The 26,707-nt window shown below is 49.7% G+C and overlaps 1 protein-coding gene across 1 annotated transcript; it reads left to right on the forward strand.

The window, feature by feature from the left end:
* Window positions 1–80: 80 nt before the first annotated feature.
* On the forward strand, window positions 81–22,224 carry pnpla7a (patatin-like phospholipase domain containing 7a). The gene is made up of 37 exons (XM_083669376.1): window positions 81–229; window positions 625–692; window positions 888–962; window positions 1,065–1,139; window positions 1,421–1,508; window positions 2,049–2,131; window positions 2,620–2,708; window positions 2,885–3,025; window positions 3,159–3,318; window positions 3,723–3,803; window positions 4,312–4,440; window positions 4,698–4,778; window positions 5,601–5,730; window positions 5,836–5,907; window positions 6,001–6,077; window positions 6,197–6,352; window positions 6,706–6,783; window positions 7,039–7,244; window positions 7,499–7,630; window positions 8,174–8,297; window positions 9,653–9,766; window positions 9,907–9,973; window positions 10,167–10,316; window positions 10,717–10,780; window positions 11,134–11,302; window positions 13,144–13,326; window positions 13,514–13,632; window positions 14,589–14,745; window positions 15,278–15,394; window positions 15,580–15,649; window positions 15,798–15,914; window positions 16,434–16,582; window positions 16,793–16,945; window positions 17,271–17,387; window positions 17,785–17,869; window positions 19,789–19,913; window positions 20,174–22,224. Exons 2-37 carry the CDS (start codon window positions 627–629, stop codon window positions 20,354–20,356), a joined length of 4,182 nt encoding a protein of 1,393 aa, XP_083525502.1. The 5' UTR covers window positions 81–229; window positions 625–626; the 3' UTR covers window positions 20,357–22,224.
* Window positions 22,225–26,707: the final 4,483 nt, after the last annotated feature.

The raw sequence follows: 26,707 nt of genomic DNA on the forward strand, positions 1-26,707 counted from the left end.
GAAGTATTTCACTGGGAATATGACCCATTCTGATTGGATGAGTGTATGTAACGGTAGCCAATTGGGATGAGTGACACGGTATCAAGGCAACAGCAGAGATTGGTACGTGTTGTTCAAGTTGGGGTGGGGGTACGATCATAGGGTACGATATGAAAAAAGTTTGTATAATTGTTTCATAGCTAGAGGTTGGAAGAGAAAAGAGCAGAAGCTGCTCCGGGAAGTTTTGAAGGTAGGTTGCTACGCTATAGCTAGGACATTTTGAACATGATGTGTCGTGCATGCCATTGGCTCAGCTGAAGTATGCCTCTGACTACAGTATTTTGCTAGCCAACTAACGTTAGCTAGCTCACTGTCTAGCCTTGTAGACACATATGGGACAATGTATTCCAACCACCAAAGGTTGCTGCTTAAGGCTATGGTTACAATTATGTTAGCTAGCTAGCTAGACGCAATCATTGTGTCCTCTTATAGCCCTGGACTCGCAGTGCTAGTCTTAGTAACCTACTCGAGTAAAGCAATGTTAGATAACATGACAATAGCGCACTGCATCTTGTTGTGTGACATCTGACACAGCTTTGACATCCTTTAGACATATTCCTTCTCCTCTCGCCTGTGATTGCACAGCAATGCAGGAGGAAGAGGATGGCGAGGACCAGTGCAGCTGGACCAGTGCAAGTCAGTGGACCAGCGCCGTGAGTGACTTTTAAACGATCACATGACATGCCATAGATTCGAATACTTGTTGCTAATGAGCTTCTCCATTACACCGACGTTTCTTTAGGTCTCTAAGAGGACCATTGCCTCTAGATTTTGTATTTGTTGCACTCACATTACATCCAATATTGTTTTTGTCAGCACAGAAAAGCTCAGTGTATAATTTTCCTCAGGTCCGGGTGCCCAGCAGTGATGACATCAGGGCCCGAGTGCAGCAGTTTGTGGAGGAGAGTATGCAGACAACCATGGTACCAGAATTCACCATGCAACATTTATGAAACCCATTGTGAACCTACTGTTCTGTTTGTGTTCAGATTGTTTGGTGTATGAGCTTGTGTGTTTCTCCTCAGGTCCGGGTGCCTAGCAGTCTTGAAATCAGGGCACGAGTGCAGCAGTTTGTGGAGGAGAGGATGCAGACCACCATGGTACCAAAATTCACTCAGGAACTTTTATGAAATCCATTGTGAACCCACTGTTCTATTTGTTTTCCATGCTTTGTAGAATTCAGAAAAAGCTAATGGTTTCCTAAAAGTTAAGCCTTTGCCAACATGAATGTCTAGAAATAACTGAAAGAAGAAGCAGACTTATCACATGGGGCCTACATCCCCTTTCACTTTGCTCTGACTCTCTGACCTCTCTGAAATGTGATCCTGTGGTTGTAGTGTAATGTTCTGTTGTTGACTAAAAAGTGTTGTTTTGTGTTTAGTTGACTGGCATGCTGATTGGGGCGGTGGTGGCGGTTTCCCTGATTGGCGTCGTTGTGCTATTTCTGTACAGGAGATACAAGCTGGCTAGTGGGTGATCTTCTTCCTGTGTGTGTGTCTGTGTCTGTGTCTGTGTGTGTCATAGGGCCAGCTTTTAGCAAGACAATACATGACATTAGACTTGACATTAAATGACATAAAACACTTCTTTAGGTCATCGGTCTAAGGTTAAACACATCAGCACGGATAATTACGGGATAATAGCCTAATGAATGTTTGAAACAGTTGAAAAAAATAATATTTTTGTTGTTATTCAAACCATTATTATCTGTGTAGGAATCATACAGTTTGTTTTCCTCAATGTTTGTATCCTGAAATGTGGGTTTCATAATTTGTGTCCCTGCTCAATTTTCTTGGGGGTGTTACGATATATGGATGCTTATTTTTGTTATCTTCTCAATGTCTTTTTGTACTTTGCCCTCTATTCAATGAGGAATGTTTCAGTGTTATCTGTAGGCCTGTTGATTTGTGTGTGTGTGTGTGTGTGTGTGTGTGTGTGTGTGTGTGTGTGTGTGTGTGTGTGTGTGTGTGTGTGTGTGTGTGTGTGTGTGTGTGTGTGTGTGTGGTAAGGCGGGCAGCAGGCTGGTGTACCACGCTATCGCTTCAGGAAGAGGGACAAGGTGCTCTTCTATGGCAGAAAGATTATGAGGAAGGTCAGTCACTACTTTCTGTTAACTCTCTCTCTCTCTCCTCTTTCTCTCTCTCTCTCTCTCTATCCCATTTCAAACCTTCCATGTTTCCTTTACCAGGGAAAGGCATGTCACTCTTCACTAAGTCACTTAGGCTTTTCTGCATTCCATGCATTATGTATCAGGTATCCCCTTGGCCCCCTTGGCTATGCCAATTTTCTTTTCAACCCGTTTATGCTTCCCTATTGAGGTCAGGATTTTGTTTGTCAATGTCAATGTCCTGTTACCCATTTGACATTTCCATTTTTGCACATCCAGCACTTGCATGGGCTTATTGGAATTCAGTGTGTGAGACTCCTTTTTGTTAAGGCTCATTATGACACAAAATAATGGCTGTTATATGTTTTCTTCACTAGAGGGCATAGCACAATATGCTGAACAATATGCCAGTCTGTCTGTGCATTCTGCAGCTTGCTACACTTCATCCCCCTCTTTTTCTCTCTCTCCCTCAGGTCCAGACCCTGTCCTCCACTCCGTCCTCTACCTCCGTGTCCAAGCAGCGCCCGCGCAAAAGACCCAAAGTCCTGAGTATCGCACGCAGGTGGGATCTCCAGAGACGAACAAAGACACACTGCACCGCTGTCTGATCTCCTGCCATCTAGTCACCTAATTTCCTTTCTGTGTGTGTGTGTGTGTGTGTGTGTGTGTGTGTGTGTGTGTGTGTGTGTGTGTGTGTGTGTGTGTGTGTGTGTGTGTGTGTGTGTGTGTGTGTTGCAGGATCCTGCGGATTCGTAAGGAGCCCCCCACCCTGCAGCCCAAGGAGCCCCCTCCCTCCCTGCTGGAGGCTGACCTGACAGAGTTTGATGTGCAGAACTCCAACCTGCCCTCTGAGGTCCTCTACATGCTCAAGAACGTCAGGTAATCACAATGTGGTTGTAAACATACTCACACACACTCACACATGTCAGATGCTGTGTGTGCTGACTGTGTGTGCTGACTGTGTGTGTGTGTGTGTGTGTGTGTGTGTGTGTGTGTGTGTGTGCACGCTCAGGGTCCTGGGCCACTTTGAGAAGCCCCTGTTCCTGGAGCTGTGTCGTCACATGGTGTTTGTGGAGCTGCAGGAGGGGGAGGGGCTGTTCCGTCCGGGCGACGACGATGACAGCATCTACGTGGTTCAGGACGGACGCTTAGAGCTCTGCATCCACGACCACGTAAGACCCCCCCACACCATCCCCACCAAACAGCTACTAAATCCCCTGAAAAGTCTTTGCGTTGACCAAAGTGAAATCCCTGCGTTTACTATTAGATGTAAGATAAGCTCATACTGTGACTAAGACATACTCTGGCTTTTTGCAAAACCTACCTTTTGAGAGGCTTCTATGCGAGTCATCCTATGACCCTAGGGGCTGTCATAGGTAAACATTTTGACTGTTTTCTGGCTATTTTTACACACTGTATACTGGATTGTGCTCCATGCATACCATATAAAAGTGCATTAGTACGGGAGGACATCTTTATAATTGTTGCTCCTAGTTCCCTCTGATCGTGTGTGTGTGTGTGTGTGTGTGTGTGTGTGTGTGTGTGTGTGTGTGTGTGTGTGTGTCTGTTGCTACAGGACGGCACAGAGCCGGTGGTGAAGGACGTGCTCCCTGGAGACAGTGTCCACAGCCTGCTCAGTATTCTGGACATCATCACTGTGAGCTCATCTCCCTCCATCTGGCAGAGCAGACGCCCTGCCTCTGTCCTCTTTCTCCTCCTCCTCTTCCTCCTCCTCCCCTGATCTCACCTCTCCTTTAGCCATTTCTATCCACCCATCCATCTCTCCCTCTATCCCTCCTCCTTCTCTTTTTCTCCATCCGTCCATCTCTCCATCTCTTTGCCCATGCCTCCCCCTGTCTTTCTCTACTGTCCCTCTGTTCGTTTGTCATCCTGACTCTTCGCTGCTCATTAGATCTCTCTCTCTCTCTCTCTCTCTCTCCCCCTCTCTTTCTCTTTCTTTCTCTCTGTCTCTCTCTTTCTGTCTCTCTCTCCATGCTGCCATATATATATAGAGAGATTTTTATCAATCTGTCATTTTATCAATTCTCCACCTTCCTCTCCTTTTCTTCGTTCAAACTCATCCCCCCCTAAATCCCTTCTTCCTCTCTGTCGTTATCTCCCCCCCCCCCCCTTCTCTCTGACTGGTCCGTTGATGTGTTCGTCAGGGATATCCCGCCCCCTACAAGACAGTGTCGGCGCGCGCCGCGTCCCGCTCCACCATCCTGCGTCTGCCCGCCTCCGCCTTCCAGTCCGTGTTCGAGAAGTACCCCGAGACCCTGGTCCGGGTCATCCAGGTACAACCCAATCACACGCTCTCTCTCTCTCTCTCTCTCTCTCAAAACAACGCTTCAGACAAACAGGACATGACTTATAGGGGGTCATGATTGAACTCTGTTTGGGTTTTGAAGTAGGAGGCGTTGCCGTGCAGGATGTTTAGGACGACGCAGGCTGCAGACTGTTTGATCACGGTCATTGTTGCGTTGTGGCGTTTGATCACGGTCACGGCTGTGTCGTGGTGTTTGATCCTCCTATGCGTTTGTGTTTGTTCCAGATCATTATGGTGCGACTCCAGAGGGTGACCTTCCTGGCGCTGCATGACTACCTGGGCCTGACCACTGAGCTCTTCAACCTGGTAGGGGGGGTGGATCAACACACACACACACACGCACGCACACACACACACACGGGCACGCACGGACGCACCCATACACACACACACCATACACACATACATACACACACACACACCATACACGCGCACACACACATACACACACATGCAGGAACGCACACACACACACACTCTCAAGAGGGTTGATAGTCCCACACTTTTACACCTATTCAAAATATACGGTCAGCCACACACAAACACACACACACACACACACAAACACACGGACGGACACACAGACACACAACTAATTTCACACATCATTAAGCACAGCATCATAACTCTATCCTCCATAAAGAGTCATCAAGCTCAGTAAAAAATGAATGGCATGGCTCACAACCCCCCCATAAGTGATATAAAGGACAGTCACTGTGAAAGGCTCTTCCCCCTGGTTTCCTCCATCAGTGTTAAACCTGTATTGCCTCCATCAGAGTCGGGTGGTGGAAGACTCCACTTACACCTTGACCCGGTAGTCCTCAGCTGGCTTTTTTACAGATGAATTCAGTCTGATGGGACTTTTCAGTTTGATGTAGCTTAGCAAGAAAGGTCTCCTGTCCACCCGTGTTTTGTGGTCCATCTCTATAGGTTAGGGTCAGTCAAAAGCAGGAGAGGCAGGTGGAGGTAGAAATCGGAGGCTCGTTGTAACTCCGTGGAATGGAATGACACGTGTTTGATACCATTCCTCGTTCTGTTCCGTGCGTTACGGTTTCTACCTCCGCCTAGCCTCCGCTGGTCAAAAGTTGGACTCGAACGTTCATTTCCTGTTTTGTTCCTGATGGTCAGGAGCGTCAGGCCGTGCCCCTGGCGGCGGTCGCCAGCGTGATCGGAGAGGGGAGTCCAGGGAGGGTCCCGCGTCGCCCCCACTTCCAAGAGGACCCCATCCCCGGATCCATGGAGACGCCAGCAGAAACAGGTCACACACACACACACACACACTCGCACTCACACACACACAGACACACACGTCTGCTCATAGGCAGACAGCCAACTGATCTCACAATGTTGCTTTGTTGTCCAGATGCAGGAAAGGACAGCCCCTCCAACTCGTATAAGAGGGCCCGTTCCATCTCTGCACCTGCTGACAGCACAGGTGAGGCCTGACACACACATGCGCACACACACACACACACACACACACACACACGCACACACACACTCAGACACCCCTCTGTCCTTTGAGCAGGGAATGACCTGAACATGGCATATGAGCGTGCCAGAGTCACCATTGATGAGTGCCCCCCCAGCCCTGTGGCTTATAAGGTGAGCCGCTCCCTCTCTTAAGCATTGGACAATAGACACACTGACACACACACACACACACACACACACACTTCCACCTGAATTTCTCTCTCTCTCTCCCCCCCCCACCCCCCCTGTAGTCCATCCTGAAGAAGAGTGTTACCATGCAGCAGACGCCCTCGGCCGTGTTCCACTACACAGACAACACCGGGCGCTCTGACCCGGTCCACCCCAGCAAGGTCAGCGCCATCTTCCAGGCGGCCAAGAAGGACCTGCTGGGTATCATTCCTCTCCGGGTGAGTGGAGGGGGAGAGGGAGGGGGAGAGGGAGAGGGGGAAGGAGAGGGTGGTGGTGGTGGTGGTGGGTGAGAGAATGAAGAGAATGTGTCTAAAGGGCGTCTGGTAAACTGATGTCTGTATTACGTGCCCTCTAATTCTAAGTCTATTTCTTTCTCTCGTGCTGAATCCACATCTCTCCCTCTCCCCCTCTCTCTCTCTCTCTCTCTCTGTTGTCCTGGATTCTTCTCCCTCTCCACTCCTCACCCCCCTCTCTCTCCTGCTGACCTGCCATGATCCCTCTCCTCCCTCTCTCTCTACCTATCTCTCTCTCTCTCTCTCTCTCGTTCTCTCTCGTTCTCTCCCTCTCCCAGGAGCCCAGTCTGTTGGAAGGCAGGGTGACGCTGCACCAGGTGAAGGCAGGCTCTGTGGTGGCCCGCCAGGGAGACCAGGTCAGACCACCACCACTTCACCCTTTAAATCCATCTGTCCTTTCCTTCTCTGTTTCTAGGGTCCGATCCATGACATTTCAACGCTGTGTGTTACTGTCTGTGTGATGTTTGTGTGTGATGTGCGTGCGTGTGTGTGTGTGTGTGTGATCCATGATATCTCAATGCTGTGTGTGTGTGTGTGTGTGTGTGTGCGTGTGTGTGTGCGTGTGCGTGTGCGTGTGCGTGTGCGTGTGTGTGTCCTCCTCTGTGTTTTAGGAGGTGAGTATCCAGTTTGTGATCTCGGGGCTGCTGCATGTGTACCAGCGGATGATCGACCGGGAGGAGGACACATGTCTGTTTTTGACCCACCCCGGGGAGCTGGTGGGCCAGCTGGCCGTGCTGACAGGAGAGCCCCTCATCTTCACCGTCAGAGCCCACCGGGACTGCAGCTTCCTCTCCATCTCCAAGACTCACTTCTACGAGTCAGTCACAAGGCTTTTACGCATGCTGAGGGCGTTTTCATATAGGCATATTGTACACACACTTGGGCGTTTTTTGTTTGCTTTGCTTTGTGTGTGTGTGTGTGTGTGTGTGTGTGTGTGTGTGTGTGGCCATACATACACCTGAGTAATGTGTGTGTTTGTCTGTGTGTGTGTGTGTGTGTGTGTGTGTGTGTGTGTGTGTGTGTGTGTGTGTGTGTGTGTGTGTGTGTGTGTTCGTCCCTCCCCCCCCTCAGGATCATGCGTGCAGAGCCCACGGTGGTGCTGAACGTAGCCCACACGGTGGTGCGGAGGATGTCCTCCTTCGTCAGGCAGATAGACTTCGCTCTGGACTGGATGGCTGTGGAGGCCGGCAGGGCTGTCTACAGGTGTCCTCCTCATCCACACACACACACACACACACACACACACACACAGAGACAGACAGACAGACAGAGACAAACACACACATTACTCAGGTGTATGCCCAGACACACACACACACACACACACACACACACACACACACACACACACACACACACACTCACACACACACTCCCTTAACACTCACTTAATCTACTCTGTCTGACACACTCCCTTAACACTCACTTAATCTACTCTTTCACACACTCCTGTGATTGGAGCTTTACTGGCATGGCAAGGTTGGAATGGAGTCTTTTTCATTCATGGAATATGTGTAAGACTGAAAAGAGTGATTAGTCATAACCACAAACATGTTAATGAATGTCCTGATGTCACTGCCATCGCACCCACACACCTTGGGTATTGTGATGTTGACGTGGCATTGTTTTGATTAGGATTTACGATGTCTCTGTGTCTTAGGCGCGCGCGCGCACACACACACACACACACACACACACACACACACACACACACACACACACTCACACTCTTTCTCTGTCCCCCAGGCAGGGGGATAAGTCAGACAGCACCTTCATCGTTCTCAGCGGACGCCTGCGCTCCGTCATCATGAAGGAGGACGGCAAGAAGGAGCTGACCGGGGAGTACGGCCGCGGTGACCTCATCGGTGTGGTAAGGGTCATGTGGTAAAAGCTCTGAACTCACCAGGAGAACAAAAGTCTTGACTTCTTTGAGAATCCATTCATCCGTACGGTCGTATCGATCGTAGACGCGCGTCCACACAGCTACACACTCACACTGTCAGCGGGATCGTGCTTAAAGCCAGACTATTTGTGTGTGTGTGTGTGTGTGTGTGTGTGTGTGTGTGTGTGTGTGTGTGTGTGTGTGTGTGTGTGTGTGTGTGTGTGTGTGTGTGTGTGTGTGTGTGTGTGTGTGTGTGTGTGTGTGTGTGTGTGTGTGTCAGCCTCCCCGCCCAGACGCCCAGTAGGATAACAGTGTTTAGTTCTGCTAGGTAACCACCCCGCCCCCTCCCTCCCTCTCCACAGACCCACACCATCGCTATTCATCACTCTGTCACTCACCCATTGGCTGATGCCCCCCACGCGCGCCCGTCTCCGCGGTGACGCCCGCGCTGCTAAGAATACCTGGCCAAGCCGATGCCATGGTTACCGGCTCCGGAGGGGTATCCGTAGTTACGGTGTCCGTGGGAATGGGTTCGGGGGAGCAGAGTGATGAGCTCGTCAGGGTTCCCGGGGCTGCTGGGAGACAGAATTAGCCGCCGTCTACGTCACCATCACCACCTCCGCCGTGTCCCATTAGAGGCTGAGCCTGCTCTTTGATATTAAAGGTCACGGGCGCTGTTGGAAAAAATGGACACGGGAGACACAGTGGTGTTTCTGGAAGTCAGGTGGCCACGGTGTTTTTGTCTCGTGTTACTATTGACCTGGGTGTTTGGGACTTGGTTCTTATTTTAGCACTGGGGATGGAGTTTTAAATTGGATTTACAATCGGCCGCCAGACTTTCAGAAGGACGTTTTGTGCGATTTCCTGTTTAATGAGGGTGTTAATTCACTGATTGAAAAAAAAAAATAAAAAAAAATAAAAAGGTTAATTTTGGGAGTGTGGTAGTCCCACTATTTTTCAGCTTTTTATTGGATAGAGACACTAGAGAAAGACAGGAAATTAAGGAGAGGGTATGTCAGCAGGGCATGGGCCTGATTCAAACCCATGCCAACAAGGGCATGTGTGTGCACTATAGGCCTGTGGTGCTAGACCACTGCACCACCCCATGCCGTGGTGCTAGACCACTGGACCACCCCAGGCTGTGGTGCTAGACCACTGGACCACCCCAGGCTGTGGTGCTAGACCACTGGCCCACCCCATGCCGTGGTGCTAGACCACTGGACCACCGCAGGCTGTGGTGCTAGACCACTGCACCACCCCATGCCGTGGTGCTAGACCACTGGACCACCGCAGGCCACAATTGACTGATTGTTGACTGGTGGTGTTCCTGTGTCCCTGCCCAGGTGGAGGCCCTGACCCACCAGAACAGAGCCACCACAGTCCACGCTGTACGAGACTCAGAGCTGGCCAAGCTGCCAGAGGGCGCTCTCAGCTCCATCAAGAGGAGGTTCCCTCAGGTATGTAGGACACATACACACACACAAACTCACTCACTCACTCACTCACACACACACACACACACACACACAACAACTCGCTGCATGTTCTCAAACATGTAGAGGTAAATACACACTCACACAAGAGTTGTTTGTTTCAGGTGGTTACCAGATTGATCCACCTACTCGGGCAGAAGATCTTGCAGCAAGTCAATGGTCCTCTGACAGGTGCGTGCGTGCGTGCATGCGTGCGGGCGGGCGGGCGTGCGTGCGGGCGTGCGGGTCTGGGTCTGTGTGATGCTGGGCTTGCGTTCAACCATCCAAAGTCATGTATAAAGCCTAATTTGCTGTCTTTTATCTATGATGAGCGTTTTAATCTTCGGGTGTCCTTTATCAAGCTGTTCTGTGTGTGGTGTTCCAGCGCGTGGCTTGGCCCTGCACACCCCTGGCAGCAAGTGGGACGCAGGGAGCCCAGCCTCCAACCTGTCCACTGTCACAGTGCTGCCTGTGTCTGAGGAGGTGCCTCTCACTGCCTTCACCCTGGAGCTGCAGCACGCACTCATCGCCATCGGTAACCACACACACACACACACACACACACACATAGAATAAGAAAATAAAACACTGAAAAATAGATGACGGGTCAAACATAAGACATACATTTATTTCCAATGATTACTTCTAACAGTTATGGACATGATTGAATGAACACACACACACAAAACCACACGTGCACATACACACACACACACACACACACACACATACACACATGCACACACACACACACACACACACATACACACACACACACACACACACAAAACCACACATGCACACACATCCACATTACTTTTCTCCCTTCATTTGGTTTGTTCAAGGCTGTCTTAATACTTCACATCAGCAGAGCTTCCTCATCTCTATGGATGATAGGATTAATACCCTCTCCTTCCTATGGTCCTCCATCATAGGCCCCACCCTACTGCTGACCAGTGACAGCATCAAACAGCGCCTGGGAGCTGCCGCGCTCGACAAGTAAGCAGTGGACGATGTTGGACTCGTTTGTGTGAATTACCGTTCAACTGTGATATTTGGAAATCCCTGCCTGCCCCCCTCACTCTCTCTCTCTCTCTCTCTCTCTCGCTCTGTCTGTCTGTGTGCCTGCCTGCGTGTCGGTCTGCCTGTCTGTCTGTGTGCCTGCCTGCGTGCCTGTCTGTCTGTGTGCCTGCCTGTCTGTCTGTGTGCCTGCCTGTCTGTCTGTGTGCCTGTCTGCTTGCCTGTCTGTCTGTCTGTGTGCCTGCCTGCCTGTGTGCCTGTCTGTCTCTCTGTCTGCGTGCCTGTCTGTCTGTCTGTCTCTCTGTCTACGTGCCTGTCTGTGTGTGCGCCAGTGTGCATGAGTACCGCCTGTCCAGTTGGCTGGGGCAGCAGGAGGACATCCACCGCATCGTCCTCTACCAGACAGACTCCACCCTGACCCCCTGGACCCAGCGCTGTATCCGCCAGGCCGACTGCATCATCATCGTGGGACTGGGGGAGCAGGACCCCGCTGTGGGGGAGGTGAGGGGTGGGTGGGGGGCGGGGCAGGGAATGGGCCCGGGGCTGGTCTGCAGCCAACGACAACAACAGATATCCCAAAGTCATTGCCTCCCCTTCACTTTAACTTGATTTGTGGACAGTGGAATGTTAATTTATGTTTTTATTTTATTCATTTATTTCCTGTATTTCATATTTAGCCTGAGTGTGTTTGCAGCTGCGCGTCCACACTGTGAATGTGCATATACTGTCTTTTAGAACATTTTAGCCTCTGCTGCTATATATCTTAAGCCTTCGCTGCCTCTGTAGTTACAATGTGAAGTGGAAGCACCCTAGAAGTCCAGTCTTTGTAATGGTGGATGGATGGTTACCAGCCTGGGTGGTGGAGCCTGGCTGGCCCCTCTGCTGCTGGGGCCTGGGGAGAGGCTGGAGAGTTAGCTGTCTGGGGCCTGGGGAGAGGCTGGAGCTGGGGAGAGGCTGGAGAGTTAGCTGTCTGGGGTCTGGGGAGAGGCTGGAGAGTTAGCTTTCTGGGGCCAGGGGAGAGGCTGGGGCTGGGGAGAGAGAGTTAGCGTGATGCTAGCTAGTGCAGGTTCATGTTTGATGTGGGATTAAGGTCAGTGCAGATCCATCAGCTCCTTTAGTCATGGGTTTGCTTTTGGGCTTTAGCAGGCTTAAGGGTCAACCCTGCTATGAATGGTATGTTTTTGAACCTGGGAGAGAGGGAGGGAGGGAGGGTTAGGGTTAGAAAAAAGTGTATAGTAAGTGGGCCAGATGGAGGGGAAGAAATTGCCTCCACAGGAGGGAAAAAAAAAAGGATTATGGAGAAAAATAATGTGTTCACTTTAAAATGGAGGTGAAGACAAAACTGGAGAGTTGGATCAATATTTGCTCAGGAGCAGAATGAGTCATAGCTCTACTCGCCCTGCCACTCACACACACTTACACATACTCACTCTCTCTCTCTCTCTCTCTCTCTCTCTCTCTCTCTCTCTCTCTCTCTCTCTCTTTCTCTTTCCCCCTCCCTCCCTCCTCCCTTGCTGAAATACTGGAACCTGTGGGACCTAATGAACCATAACCCATGATACAGGAACAGTCTGTCGGTTGGTTGGGTTGGGTTTGTTGGTTGCAGGTCTGACCTTTGCTGACCACTTATCCCTGATATGGCAGCTTAGGTTTACTGGGGTAAAGAGAGAAATACCACACATACGGACTACGTGTGTCCATCACAGTAAGGCTACGCAGCAGAACAAGGAAATTCACTTGAGCGGCGACAGGGAGGGGAATTTCTCTTTCTCACTGAGCACTTTATTAGGAACACTATACTAATACTGGGTAGGGCCTCCCTTTGCTCTCAAAACAGCCTCAATTCTTCATGGCATGATGACATGATTGCATCACGCAATTCCTGCAGATTTTTCAGGTGCACTTTCAAGCTGTGAATCTCCCGTTCTACCACATCCCAAAGGTGTTCTATTGGATTCAGATCCGGTGACTGGGAAGGCCACTGAAGAACACTGATCTCATTGTCATGTTCATGAAACCAGTTTGAGACGAGTTTTGCTTTGTGACATGGTGCATTATCATGCTGGAAGTCGCCATTAGAAGATGTGTAAATTGTGACCATGAAAGGATGCACATGGTCAGCAACAATACTCAAGTAGGCTGTGGCATTCAAACGATGATTGGTATTAACGGGCCCGAAGTGTGCCAAGAAAACATTCCCCACACCATTACACCGCCACCACCATGAGAAGGTGTACAGGCGTTCCTAATAAAGTGTTCAGTCAGTGTATGTCTTATAGGATGAGTCTAATGTTCAAAACACCTCCTTTCCTGACCTTTGGCCCCTGACCTTTGACCCCTAGCTGGAGCGTATGTTGGAGGGCAGTGCGGTGAGGGCCCAGAAGCAGCTGGTTCTGCTGCACAGGGAGGACGGACCCCCGCCCAGGGGAACCGTAGACTGGCTCAACATGAGGAGTTGGATCTCCAGACACCTGCACCTGTCTTGCCCCCGCAGGGTGTTCAGCAAGAGGAGCCTGCCCAAACTGGTACACACACACATACACACACACCTGCACCTGTCCTGCCCCCGAAGGGTCTTCTCCAACAGGAGCCTGCCCAAACTGGTACACACACACATACACATAGACACACAACACACAACACACACACACACACACACACACTTAACTCCAATCCATGTCTGCCTCTCTCCCCTGTCTGCTGCTGTTCCAGAGAGAGATGTACCAGCGTGTGTTCCAGAAGCCAGCCGACATCCACTCAGACTTCTCCCGCCTGGCCAGAGTGCTGACAGGCAACTCCATCGCCCTCATCCTGGGAGGAGGAGGGGCCAGGTACGGCGACCTCTGACCCACTCACCTCTGACCTCACGGCGTGGTTGCTGATGTCTCTAGCGTGACCCCCTATAGAAGGGGTCTGAATACTTTCCGAATGCGCTGTAGATATGAATGATGTCGCATAGAGGATTGTCTGTTCTAATGCACGAAACACTGTTGTTTTCCTCTCACTAAAAGGCTGACTTCACGTGTGTGCTGCTCTTGTAGGCTCTCTCTCTCTCTCTCTCTCTCTCTCTCTCTCTCTCTCTCTCTATTCATCCCGTCTTACTTCTCATTTGTCTTCTTACCCTCTTCTCCTCTTGTTTGTCCTGTGTTTGTGTTTGTGTGTTGTCGTGTTCAGGATGACTCCAGGTTGGTTCCTCTCGTCTCTCTCTCTCTCTCCCCCTCTCTCTCTCTCTCTCTCTCTCTCTCTCTCTCTCTTAACCCCCCCCCCCCCCCCCCCCCCCCCGAGTATGTGTATCTGCTACTATCATATGAATGTGCTTTGGTGAAAGTGACGGTCATGTTTGTTGACATCCTGTCGGTCAGGTGACATATAGAGAAGGGTAGAGATACAGATACACCAACACAGTTAACATGAGGGAAGATGACTTGTGGGAGTGTCATGTACAACAAACCGCAAACATGATAATGAATGTCATCAAAACATCACCGCAATGTTTTCCTTTCACTGTAATGAGGGTGCTTGTGTCTGTGTCTGGGCTGGGCTGCTGGGTGAATGTGTGATCTTCCTACTCCACACACACACACACACACACACCCTGAGATTGTAACAGCTGTGAGTCCATCTGCAGAGGAAACGTGTGGAAGAAGGCCACATCCACCCTCCTCTCCTCTGCCCATCACACAACACGCAACTCTTACCAACCTGTTTCTCTCTCTCTCTCTCTCTCACCCTGTCTCTCTCTCTCTCTCTCTCTCCCTCTCACCCTCTCTCTCTCTCTCTCTCTCAGGGGCTGTTCTCAAGTGGGGGTACTGCGTGCTCTGAGCGAGGCAGGGATCCCTGTGGATCTGGTGGGAGGCACTTCCATCGGCTCCCTGATGGGGGCGCTGTACGCTGAGGACCGCAGCCACAGTCGCATGAGGATGAGGGCCAGAGAGTGGGCCATGGTGAGAACCCAGCTACATGCAGCACCTGATTCACACCTGTTTATATTCAAAACGGATGATGTGAATTCAAATTAGCCTCAGCGCAGCCTAAGATCCTCAAGATCCCTTGAGGCTGTTCCAGAGTTCTCTTTAGACTCTGAAACAACCTGCCTGAGCATATTAGGCTAGCAAGATCAGTATTCTCTTTTTAAATGTTTTCTTTAAAACTCATTTTTATCGACTTGCCTTTAATTGATGCTGCCCTTATTCTTTTTAGTGTGTTGTGTTTTACTGTTTCTACTTATATTTTAGTTTTTATTTGCAGATCTATATCTATTTGTAAAGCACTTTGTAACATTGTATTAAAAAGGTGCTATATAAATAAAGTGAATTATTATTATTAAATAATAATTATTAATGTTGCTCTGACTTTTGGACAACGAAGAGATCCTAATAATAATAATAATAATAATAATAATAATAACACTAATCCAGTATGTATTCACGTTTCCAGTGTCAGTGTGTGACCTGTTGACCCCATGTGTCCCTGTAGGAGATGACGTCGGTGTTTAAGAAGGTTCTGGACCTGACCTACCCTGTGACCTCCATGTTCTCTGGCGCCGCCTTCAACTCCGGCATCAACACCGTCTTCAAGGGCAAACAGATAGAGGTGAGACACTCTCACAGCACTTTGATGGAGTAGATCATCCATTCGAATGAATTTCTTTTTCTTATTTTGTTTTACTTTCACGAGAAGTAGACATCTCTCAGAGCTTCAGGGAGAGGTGAAACAGGTGGAGGGTCTCCTGGTGTCATTGATACTGTTTTATGCAACATATCCATTTGTCTCCACAGGACCTGTGGATCCCCTATTTCAACATCACCACTGACATCACCGCCTCCACCATGAGAGTACACACTGACGGTACGTCCCCCGGGCTCTATTTGTGTTTCTCTCCACCTCCCTCCCCCCCTTCCTTCCTCCCTCTGTCTCCTCCCTTCTGTCGTCATCTGTTGTGTTTGTGAAGCAGCCATGTTGATGGGAGGGGGGGGTCTGTGTGTCTGTCCTCCAGGCTCTCTGTGGAGGTATGTGAGAGCCAGCATGTCTCTCTCTGGGTACCTCCCCCCTCTCTGTGACCCCAAAGACGGACACCTGCTCATGGATGGAGGCTACATCAACAACCTGCCAGGTCTCCACAAACTACCAGTGTTTTATTAGCCATGCAATCCAATCCAATCAATCGTTGGAATGTGGTCATTTTTTGTACAGTCCCCCCAACCCCCCCCCACCCACCAACACGCCATTTGATAGGTAACACCTTGACGTTTTTTGTGGACATGCTCATAGTTCAGAATAGCATACTACACGTGACAAAGACGTAAACTAATTAATAGTCAAATTAAAGCAGAATTTGGGCCCGTGGTGCTTAAGAGGTTAACGTCCTCTCCTCCGTCTGTCTTCTGTCCTCGTCCTCTCTCCTCTCTCTTCCTCTGTCCTCTCCCCTCTCTTCCTCTGTCCTCTCCTCTCTCTTCCTCTGTCCTCTTCTCTCTCTTCCTCTGTCCTCTCCTCTCTCGTCCTCTCTTCCTCTCTCCTCCTCCTCTCTCCTCTCTCTTCCTCTGTCCTCTCCTCTCTCTTCCTCTGTCCTCCTCCTCTCTCGTCCTCTCTTCCTCTGTCCTCTTCTCTCTCTTCCTCTGTCCTCCTCCTCTAGCGGACGTGGCACGCTCGATGGGCGCCAAGGTGGTGATCGCCATCGACGTGGGCAGCCAGGACGAGACCAACCTCACCAACTATGGAGACTCGCTCTCCGGCTGGTGGCTGCTCTGGAAACGCCTCAACCCCCTGGCGGAGAAAGTCAAGGTGGGGGAGCTGGGGGGGGTGCAGGAGAAGGGAGGAGGGGGGGGGGAGGAGGAGGACGGAGGGGGCGGGGGGACGAGGGAAGAGGGAGGAGGAGGAGGAGGAGTCAGATGTGTTACAGCCTATTTTGTTCACTTGTTCGGTCGCCGTTTTGCAGCCGATTGGCAACGATTTGACTGGTTGATATACTCTGGCTGTGACCTTTGACCCCAGGTGCTGAACATGGCGGAGATCCAGACGCGGCTGGCATACGTGTGTTGTGTGAGGCAGCTGGAGTCTGTGAAGAACAGCGACTACTGCGAGTACATCAGACCTCCTATAGACCGATACAGAACGCTGGAGTTTGGCAAGTTCGACGAGATCGCTGTGAGTGTCTATCTCTCTCTCTCTTTCTTTCTCTCTCTCTCTCTTTCTCTGTCTTCTGCTGTCTGTCTCTATCCCTTTCTCTCTCTCTCTCTCTCTCTCTCTCTCTCTCTCCCTGTGTCTTCTGCTGTCTGTCTCTCTATCCTTTTCTCGCTCTTTCTCACAATCTCTTCCTCTTCACCTCCCTCCATCCTTCACACCTCCTTTCCTACTAACCTGCTCTCCCTTCAGGTCTCAGTCTGAACGTGTGAAAAGGTTTGAAACAGCTGAGACCCAATATTAGATCCAGCAAAGTGGTGTGTGTGTGTGTGTGTGTGTGTGTGTGTAGGAGGTGGGCTACCAGCATGGGAAGACGGTGTTTGATGTGTGGGGTCGCAGTGGAGTGGTGGAGAAGATGCTGAAGGACAGACACCAAGAGGAGTTTCACAACACGCAGAGCAACAACGTAAGAGATGGATGGAGGGAGGGAGGGAGGGAGGGAGGGGGGGAGACAAAAGAGCTCAGTCATTGCTATTGAATGGTTGAAATCTTACTTCTCTTTTTAATGTTTTATCATTATTTTGTTGTGTAATGGATGTTGTAAGAAGCGCTGTGTGGTTTCTCTTGACTGTGAGTGACCCTCTGTGTGTATCTTGACTGTGAATGACCCTGTATGGTTTCTCTTGACTGTGAGTGACCCTCTGTGTGTATCTTGACTGTGAGTGACCCTCTGTGTATTTCATGACTGTGAGTGATCCTGTGTGGTTTCTTGACTGTGAGTGACCCTCTGTGTATTTCATGACTGTGAGTGATCCTGTGTGGTTTCTCTTGACTGTGAGTGACCCCTATGTTCTGTCCTGCAGATGGTGACCTGTCCCAACGCCTCCTTCACTGACCTGGCAGAGATCGTGTCCCGCATCGAGCCTGTCAAACCTGCGCTAGTCGACGGTGAGACTAACGACCTGTACCTAGGGTTAGGATGAGCAGAGACCTGTACCTAGGGTTAGGGTTAGGATGAGCAGAGACCTGTACCTAGGGTTAGGGTGAGCAGAGACCTGTACCTAGGGTTAGGCTTAGGGTGAGCAGAGACCTGTACCTAGGGTTAGGGTTAGGGTGAGCAGAGACCTGTACCTAGGGTTAGGGTGAGCAGAGACCTGTACCTAGGGTTAGGCTTAGGGTGAGCAGAGACCTGTACCTAGGGTTAGGGTTAGGGTGAGCAGAGACCTGTACCTAGGGTTAGGGTTAGGGTGAGCAGAGACCTGTACCTAGGGTTAGGGTGAGCAGAGACCTGTACCTAGGGTTAGGGTTAGGATGAGCAGAGACCTGTACCTAGGGTTAGGGTGAGCAGAGACCTGTACCTAGGGTTAGGGTTAGGGTGAGCAGAGACCTGTACCTAGGGTTAGGGTTAGGGTGAGCAGAGACCTGTACCTAGGGTTAGGGTTAGGGTGAGCAGAGACCTGTACCTAGGGTTAGGGTGAGCAGAGACCTGTACCTAGGGTTAGGGTTAGGGTGAGCAGAGACCTGTACCTAGGGTTAGGGTTAGGGTGAGCAGAGACCTGTACCTAGGGTTAGGCTTAGGGTGAGCAGAGACCTGTACCTAGGGTTAGGGTTAGGGTGAGCAGAGACCTGTACCTAGGGTTAGGGTTAGGATGAGCAGAGACCTGTACCTAGGGTTAGGGTTAGGGTTAGGGTGAGCAGAGACCTGTACCTAGGGTTAGGGTTAGGATGAGCAGAGACCTGTACCTAGGGTTAGGCTTAGGGTGAGCAGAGACCTGTAACTAGGGTTAGGGTGAGCAGAGACCTGTACCTAGGGTTAGGGTTAGGGTGAGCAGAGACCTGTACCTAGGGTTAGAGTTAGGGTGAGCAGAGCAGAGCAGGGCAGAGACTATTGACCTGTACCTACAGCAGAGCAGGGCAGGGCAGAGCCCCATGGAGATGTGTAATTGTTCAACTTGCATCAGCAGGTCCATCACCGCTATAATAATAATAATAATAATAATAAGGAAAAGGCGTGCTCAACCATGAAAAAAGATAGTTAAAGTAGTTTTGATACGTGTCTGAATGCTGTGTAGCCAGGGCTGTGGTGAGGGAGGCAGATGGGGAAACGCGTCCATAGTGACTGGTTATGCATTTAATAATAATTGTTTTATTTACTATTCTAAAACAGGAGTTCTACCCTTTGTTGCCATGGCTACGGTTTTAGATGTGTGGATAAATAAAAACCACTAAGCTATCATATGAAGCTGCCTCCAGTCGCTAGCTGTGTTTACCTTATGGTTACACCTGCACAGCTGAAGCAGTTGAATATTTATGTCAAGGGTTATTTACCCTCCTCCGCTGGCCTTCTGTGCTACTCGCTTGTCATCCCCCTCTTTACTCTTTCATGGGCTTGGCATGCTGCCTCCTCCCCATTGCTGTCCTGGGGAAGATATGCTAATTCTGTCTGGTTCTTTGTTGTCCTGCTAGCTTGCTTTTCCTTGCTGTTGTTTGGGCTGTCTGAGACGGGATGGTTGTTTTTGGTGTCAAACTCAATTAGCAGATGAGTGTGTTTTCAGATGAGTGTGTTTCAGATGAGTGTGTTTTCAGATGAGTGTGTTTTCAGATGAGTGTGTTTTCAGAAGAGTGTGTTTCAGGGAGAAGGTAGTGGTTTGGTGGATGGTGATTTGCGTGTGTCTGTGACCTGACTGAAGTTTTATGATGGTCCCCACACCTCTCCCTCTCTCTCTCTCTTTTTTTTCTCTTATCCCCTTCTTTTTCCATCACTCCCTCCACTCTTCCACCTCTCACTGCCTTTCTTCCACTGCACCGTCACCCCTTTCGTCTCTCTCTCTCTCTCTCTCTCCACCCCTCCTCCCACTCCCTCTCAGAGGAGTCCGACTACCATACAGACTATGAGGAGGAGGCGATGGAGAGCGCGTTCTCAGACATGGAGCTGTCCAATCACTACAGCGAACACACAGAGGGGGAGGAGACTGCTGACACTGCTGATACGGTGTGGCCACACCCACCACTGGGAATCAGTCTGGGTTGAATGCAGATGTTTGGTTTCTATGTTTCTCTTTTGAAGGTTTTAAAAGCTTTCATAACCGTGGTCATTTCCACGAGCTACTGTATAGGCCACTTTCCTTGCATGAAGTGATTGGTAAGCGGCCATTTTAAAGCTTGTCTCCTTTGAGACTTGCATAGCCTGAGAAGAACTTGTTATGTCTCACACACACACACACACTCACTGTCGTTCATCCTCTTCCTCAGGACGAAGAACTGGAGATGAGGCGCAGGCGACACCCACCCCTCGTCGTTGCTAACAACGTGAGCCCCTTATCCTCCCCCCACTCCCCCCAGCCTCCCTCCTGCAGCCCCCACAGCTCTCCCTCACCCCCCCGAGGAAGGAAGCTGCGAGGGAACGAGCCTGAGAATGATGAGTCCAGACCGTGAATGCTGCCCCCCTAACACACTGACCCTGCCTTCCAGGCTGCCCCCCTAACACACTGACCCTGCCTTCCAGGCTGCCCCCCTAACACACTGACCCTGCCTTCCAGGCTGCCCCCCTAACACACTGACCCTGCCTTCCAGGCTGCCCCCCTAACACACTGACCCTGCCTTCCAGGCTGCCCCCCTAACACACTGACCCTGCCTTCCAGGCTGCCCCCCTAACACACTGACCCTGCCTTCCAGGCTGCCCCCCTAACACACGGACCCTGCCTTCCAGGCTGCCCCCCTAACACACGGACCCTGCCTTCCAGGCTGCCCCCCTAACACACAGACCCTGCCTTCCAGGCTGCCCCCCTAACACACAGACCCTGCCTTCCAGGCTACCCCCCTAACACACGGACCCTGCCTCCCAGGCTGCCCCCCTAACACACGGACCCTGCCTTCCAGACCCAAATACAGGCAGAACTCACTGCATCCAGCCGTCTCTCCAGTCTCTACAGTTCATTCGGTCCCATCCAGTCCCATTCCATTCCATTCCGGTCCCATTCCAGTCCGATCTATTCCCATTCCATGGCAGCTGTGTGTGGGGTTGCGTTCTCTGACTAGCCACTTGGAGATGGTGGAGACTGATTTACTGTTCCCTCACACAAGGATGTGGTGCTTCCTCTGTCATGGCTGCCTAGTGATGTGTTCTCAGCTCACACACACACTCATCTCTCTCACACACACACACACACACACACACACACACACATCTCTCTTTCTCTCACACACACAACACACACACACACACACACTCTCATCTCTGTCCGTCAGCCTCAGCGCCTGTCTGGCACGCTAGATTGTGATAAAAAGGAGAAGAAACGGAGGCGGGACACTTCTTCCCGGTCACGGCCGGCGTGGCAGGTTTGATGCTCAGCGTGTCCCGAACACAGCGGGGGGGAAAGTGCCCATGCAGCCACTTCAAAGCCTTTCTTCTCCTCCGGGTGGCACCAGTTTATTCTCTCCATCTGTTTTGTGGTTTAATCAGATACGGCCGAGGAGGCGGCGGCAGCATAAAATCCACTGGAGATGGCTCAGTGTCATTGTGAGCCACGGTGTGTGTATAGGGTGGCATTTGGTGGCACAGACACATCCAAACCAGCTGGACCCCCCCCACGCCCCCCCCCCCCCCCATCTACCAGCAGCATCACATCGTAGCACAAGCTGTTTTTTGATTACTAATGAAATGATTAGCGATAACTGATTAGCGATAATTCACCTCGCACGCTACTTTTTATAGACGTACACGCAACATTAAGCCTATCAATGCGAGTGTCTCCTTTTTTTGATAGAAAGTTTGTAGATTTTTAAATACAGGCGCTACCGTGTGCCTCGATGAATTGCAGTATAAAGCGCCGCGTTTAACACCCAGCTAACGTTGATGCTAGTACCAGTAGTACCAGGAGTACCAGGAGACAGACCAGAGACAGTATGTGTGAGCATGTCAGAAATGCCATGTAAGTGTTACAGTGTGGTGTCTCCTGATCTGTTGGGAGAGACAGACCTGAGCAAACTAGGTATTCATAGTATGGTTTCAAATATTTGGAGGTGGGCTTGACACTTCGCTTGGCACCCCTGAAGCCAAGGAGTCGTCTTAGGAAAGTGCACAAAACCAAGCACACGTCAGTGTTTCAAGTATTTCAAAGCATTTCAAATACATCCAGTCTATGTTGCCCAGGTCTGATCGGTGGAGTTGATTTTTTTAGAATGGCCAAACGGTCGGTCAGCATTGGATGGAGTCCAACTCCCAGGCACCAGAAGCCGTGCCCTGACAATTGAAAGCATTTTCATTAATTTCCTAAATGGAAAGTGCTGATGTGATGGATATGGAAGAAGTGCTACCGTTTACAAACTATATTTCTATGCACAGTGAATGAATGGGACGAGGCCTTCGGTGAGGTGATCCTTTTGTGAACAAAAAAAAATAAAAAATATATATAGAAACGTGAACAATCTACAGAATTTCAATCGTCGACGTAGTGCCTTTAACAGTGTCTTATCACATCACATGCAGATAAGCTGACTTGAATGTGGAGCAGAGTTGGTCACTGGTCCTGTAAAAACAGTGAGAGACTGTAATGATGTACTGTTGAAGAGTGTCTTCTTTATTTATGTTGTTTGTATCAGATATGTGTTTTTGATAACCCAATGTAAAACACTTGTCACTAATAAACCACTCTTAACACAATTTCTACTTGGTCAGTATCACTCTCTCATTCTCCCACTCACACACACACACACACACACACACTGCCATCTCACCAGACACATCTCCTGCCATCCTGTCCAAATTCTCCTGAAAGTAGTGGATGATTCAGTGAAATAAGACATGCAGTATTTCTCATCACGTGTAGTGGAATGCTCAGGGGTCCGTCCTCTACTCAACCCTGCCTGCTTTTCATACCTCAGAAATACACCAAAACCTCACAGGACCCAGTTAAAGATTTAGCCAAGCAGTTTGTATTTGTGATTTGGCCTTGTTCAAATTTAATGATGGTGTCTATAAAATCTAAAGGTGAATAACTAACTCCTCTTGGCTGGACAGTCAGACTTTGATTGACAGGCTGCTCTATTTAGAGCATGTGTATTCATTATTAGGAGGAATTGTTCAGCTTCGACTTGTATCCAGTCATTTTTAATATCTCAGCCTTTTATGAAGTAAGCCAGTAAGAAGAAATATGGAGCCTTGAAGGTCTGGTGACTGCAGAGTAGGGTGTGTTATGACAGTTACGAGCAAAGCCATTATAAAATGATTTTTACTTCACTCATCAGAGAGAGTAACTGGTACACGCGTATGTGATATCATGCCTCATTCAATTCCATGCATCACAATGAGCCCATCCTCCAATTTCTACCTCCACCAGCCTCCCCTGTATTAAACAATACTGCAGGTTTGTGTGCTACTGTTTGTGTGTATTCAAACCCTTTAGCCAGAGATTTTAGAATAGATGTATATGCTCCATGCTTTAGCTGTTGCTATTGAATTGCAGTGACTCAGAACTATACAATGTTATGATGACGATGGCATGTTATAGTATGATGTATTCTGTCATTCTCATGGTGTAAAGGCCTGCCCTGCAGTAAAATTTGGGTGCAGAGGAATACTGTCCTACGTCTCTCTGACCCCCCCCCTCCTTCCCTCTAGGGGGAGACGTCGAGCCACACAGTGTGAGACCTGGGTGGAGGGAGTCAGGGGGAGAGAGGGAGAACGAGAGGCAGGACAGAGTCTAATGGTAAGAATGCAGAGAGCTCGTTTCTGGTTTCGGTGTGGACATGAGGCAGGTTAGTGTGTTGAGAAGATCCATCAGGAGCTGAGGACGTGGGTGCGGTTTAACACCTGTGACACACACACACACACACACACACACACACCCTGATGGTGATGGTGGACTAATCCTGTGGTATTGATGTCTTTTAATGAGGTTTTTCACACACCTAACCTCCTCTGAGACTGTGAACCTTCATCAGCTAATTAATGATCATCAAGGGGAGAATTTGGGTCAGAAATAAGGGAGGAAGAAGGGGGAGGGGGGAGAAAGAGGGGAGAGGAAGGAAGGGAGAAAGAGAGGGGAGGGAGGAAGGAAGGGAGAAAGAGAGGGGGAGGGAGGGAGAAAGAGGAGGCAGGGATGGAAGGGAGAAAGGGGGGAGGAAGGGAGAAAGACGGGGGAGGAAGGAGAAAGAGGAGGCAGGGAAGGAAGGGAGAAAGAGGGGGGAGGGAGGGAGGAAGGGAGAGAGGGGGAAGAGACGGAGAAGCTAGTGCTGTAGACAGAATCAATACGTCACAGGAGGGAAGTGTGAGTGGGGGGGGGGGGTGAGATGATTGATCTACCTCTATGAACAAAACCTGTGAGAGAAAGATCACAGTGGAGGAGATGTCATAGGAAAGAAATGTGTGTGCGTGTGTGTGTAGTTGGGTGGGGCGAGGCACTTACAGAGGAATGACACAGGGGAAAGATTTAAACTGGTGTACAGTTGATTTAAGGAAGGTCATATTTAATGGTCTGCAGCTGCTCATACTGTACCTGTTTTCTTCCATTCTTCTTTTCATCGCTCCTCTCCCCTCTCACACCTTTATTCCCTTTGTGTTTAACCAGGACAAATATGACTTAAACAGGTAAGTAGATCACACTTGATCCTTCGCCGTGTTGAATACATAGGTCTTTGACGCATGAAAACAAATACATGCACAGGTGAATTCACACACACTTCTATTTCTAGCTCATAAGTCATGTGACCATTTCAGCCGGGTCCTCCTTGTGCTATATTTCGTAAGACTAAAACAACATGACTTTAGCTTGATCAGGATTCAGATCACGATGAAGAGCGGTCTACCATCTACTGTCGTCTGGTTGAAAGCTATGAAACTTTTTTCACAACATGTTAAGACCGACGCTTTTCATATGAATGCCATAGAACAAAATGGCAAAAAAATTATTAAACAAGGTTTAAAAATGGAGGTGTTTTTCTTGGTTTAATGAGGGGACGTTTTTTATTTGACTATTGTGTGGCTCATTCATGCCTTTAATAACTTTCCAATTGTCCCAGAGTAATAAGGTTTTGTCAGTTCTTTGTCAAACAGTTGCTCATCTTTCCCCTATTTTCTTACTAAATTAGTTTTTACAAAACTTTTCTCCCTCTGTGTCTGTGTGTGTGTGTGTGTGTGTGTGTGTGTGTGTGTGTGTGTGTGTGTGTGTGTGTGTGTGTGTGTGTGGGTGTGTGGGTGTTTTCCGTCCTTTCCCACACTGCTCCTCTGTTCAGAAGAGGATTAGATGTGACATTTCCACAAACGCAGAACGGCCACAACTCCTCCAGGAGCTCAGAGGGAGAATGAGCCGGGTCGCGTTGTTTACGGTCGCTCTGGAACAGCCGCTTTCCATCTGGAAGAACTCGGCATCGTCCTCCCATAGTTCATCTGCCTATCAACCCGCAGAGAGGCTGCCTTCCTCCTAGCGAGCCTTTCTCCCAGAGTCTCTCTCTGCTGGTGATAACATGACACCATTGTTCCATCAGTTCAATGACATCTAGGTCCTGTGTTGTGACACAACCTGATTGCAGTGTCTTCTCAGAGAATGGCTGTGTTGATGAGAATGTTTCTTTCTGATTCCTGTTATCCTCGGTGACGGTGTTGCAATGTTTGCCTGACAACAGAGTCCTTTCAGCCAAAACAGAATCCTAGAACCCGATGCTGATGGTGTTGTACTGTGAGGTGTCACCTGTTCAGTGGAGGCTGAGGGAGGTAGAAATCGGAGGACTCGTTGTAATGCGTAGAATGGAATGAGCAATAGTATCATACCATTCCTCATTCCATTCCATGCATTATAATGAGCCCGTCCTCCAATTTCTACCTCCAGCAGCCCCTCCTGAACCGGTAGGCGATGCTCCCAGTTTTCTGCAGTACAGTATTTCTAGCCAGTACAGTAGATTAACAGGTTTTTAATTATATTAGTGGGGTAAACTGCGCATGTTCTGTATTTGATTTACTGTACGTCTCCCTGGCATTGTGGTCATTGCTCAGGCCAAAGCACTATAGATTTGTTACCCGAATTTCCTATCGCCCGTTAAGAGGCCCAGCAGCTTTGCTTTGTCAGCTGAGTAGATTTATGGAGCTACAAATCACTGAGAATGCCTTTAATCTTTGTGAGTAGAATTTGGTTTTCGATCTGGGTCATGTTATGAAAGATGTCTGGATGTGAGGGTCTGTTCATTTTTACCTGAGGCACAAAAGTAGGATATTGGTAAGGCATGACGTCTGCGTTTTGATCTTGTTCTCTCTCCCTCCCTCTCTCTCTCTCTCACACTCTCTTTCTGTCTCTCTCTCGCTCTCTCTCTCTCCCCTCTCTCTCTCTCTCTCTCTCTCTCTCTCACACACACACACACACACACGCACACACACACACCGTAGCCCCCCCCTCCTCTGTTTTTTTGGGGAAACCAGGAGGTGGGCTCTCAGTGGTTAATCACTCCCTCACTCACTCCCTCACTCCCATCTCCCTGGAGGAAGGGGAGCTGTAATTGCTCTCTAGTTGCCCAGGGAAACCCACTGATACGGACTATGCAACAAGCCATCCTTCAGGCAGCCCAGCCTGTGGAAGTCAGCGCAGCAGGCAAGTAGCCAATCAGCTTCAGCGTAGAAGACAACAAGCTGGAGTCCCAGAGGGAGTCTCAGCAATGGGCGGAACCCCGCAGTGTCAGAGTCAGCAGTGGGCAGAGACACACTGAGAATGGGCAGCTGTGATCGAGGTCCTTGGCCTCCTTCATAATCGTAACTTTTGGAATAACAACAACACACAGTAGTCGATGGTCTCTAACTAG

Source organism: Argentina silus, assembly GCF_951799395.1.
Source record: "Argentina silus genome assembly, chromosome: 5".
NCBI lineage: Eukaryota > Metazoa > Chordata > Actinopteri > Argentiniformes > Argentinidae > Argentina > Argentina silus.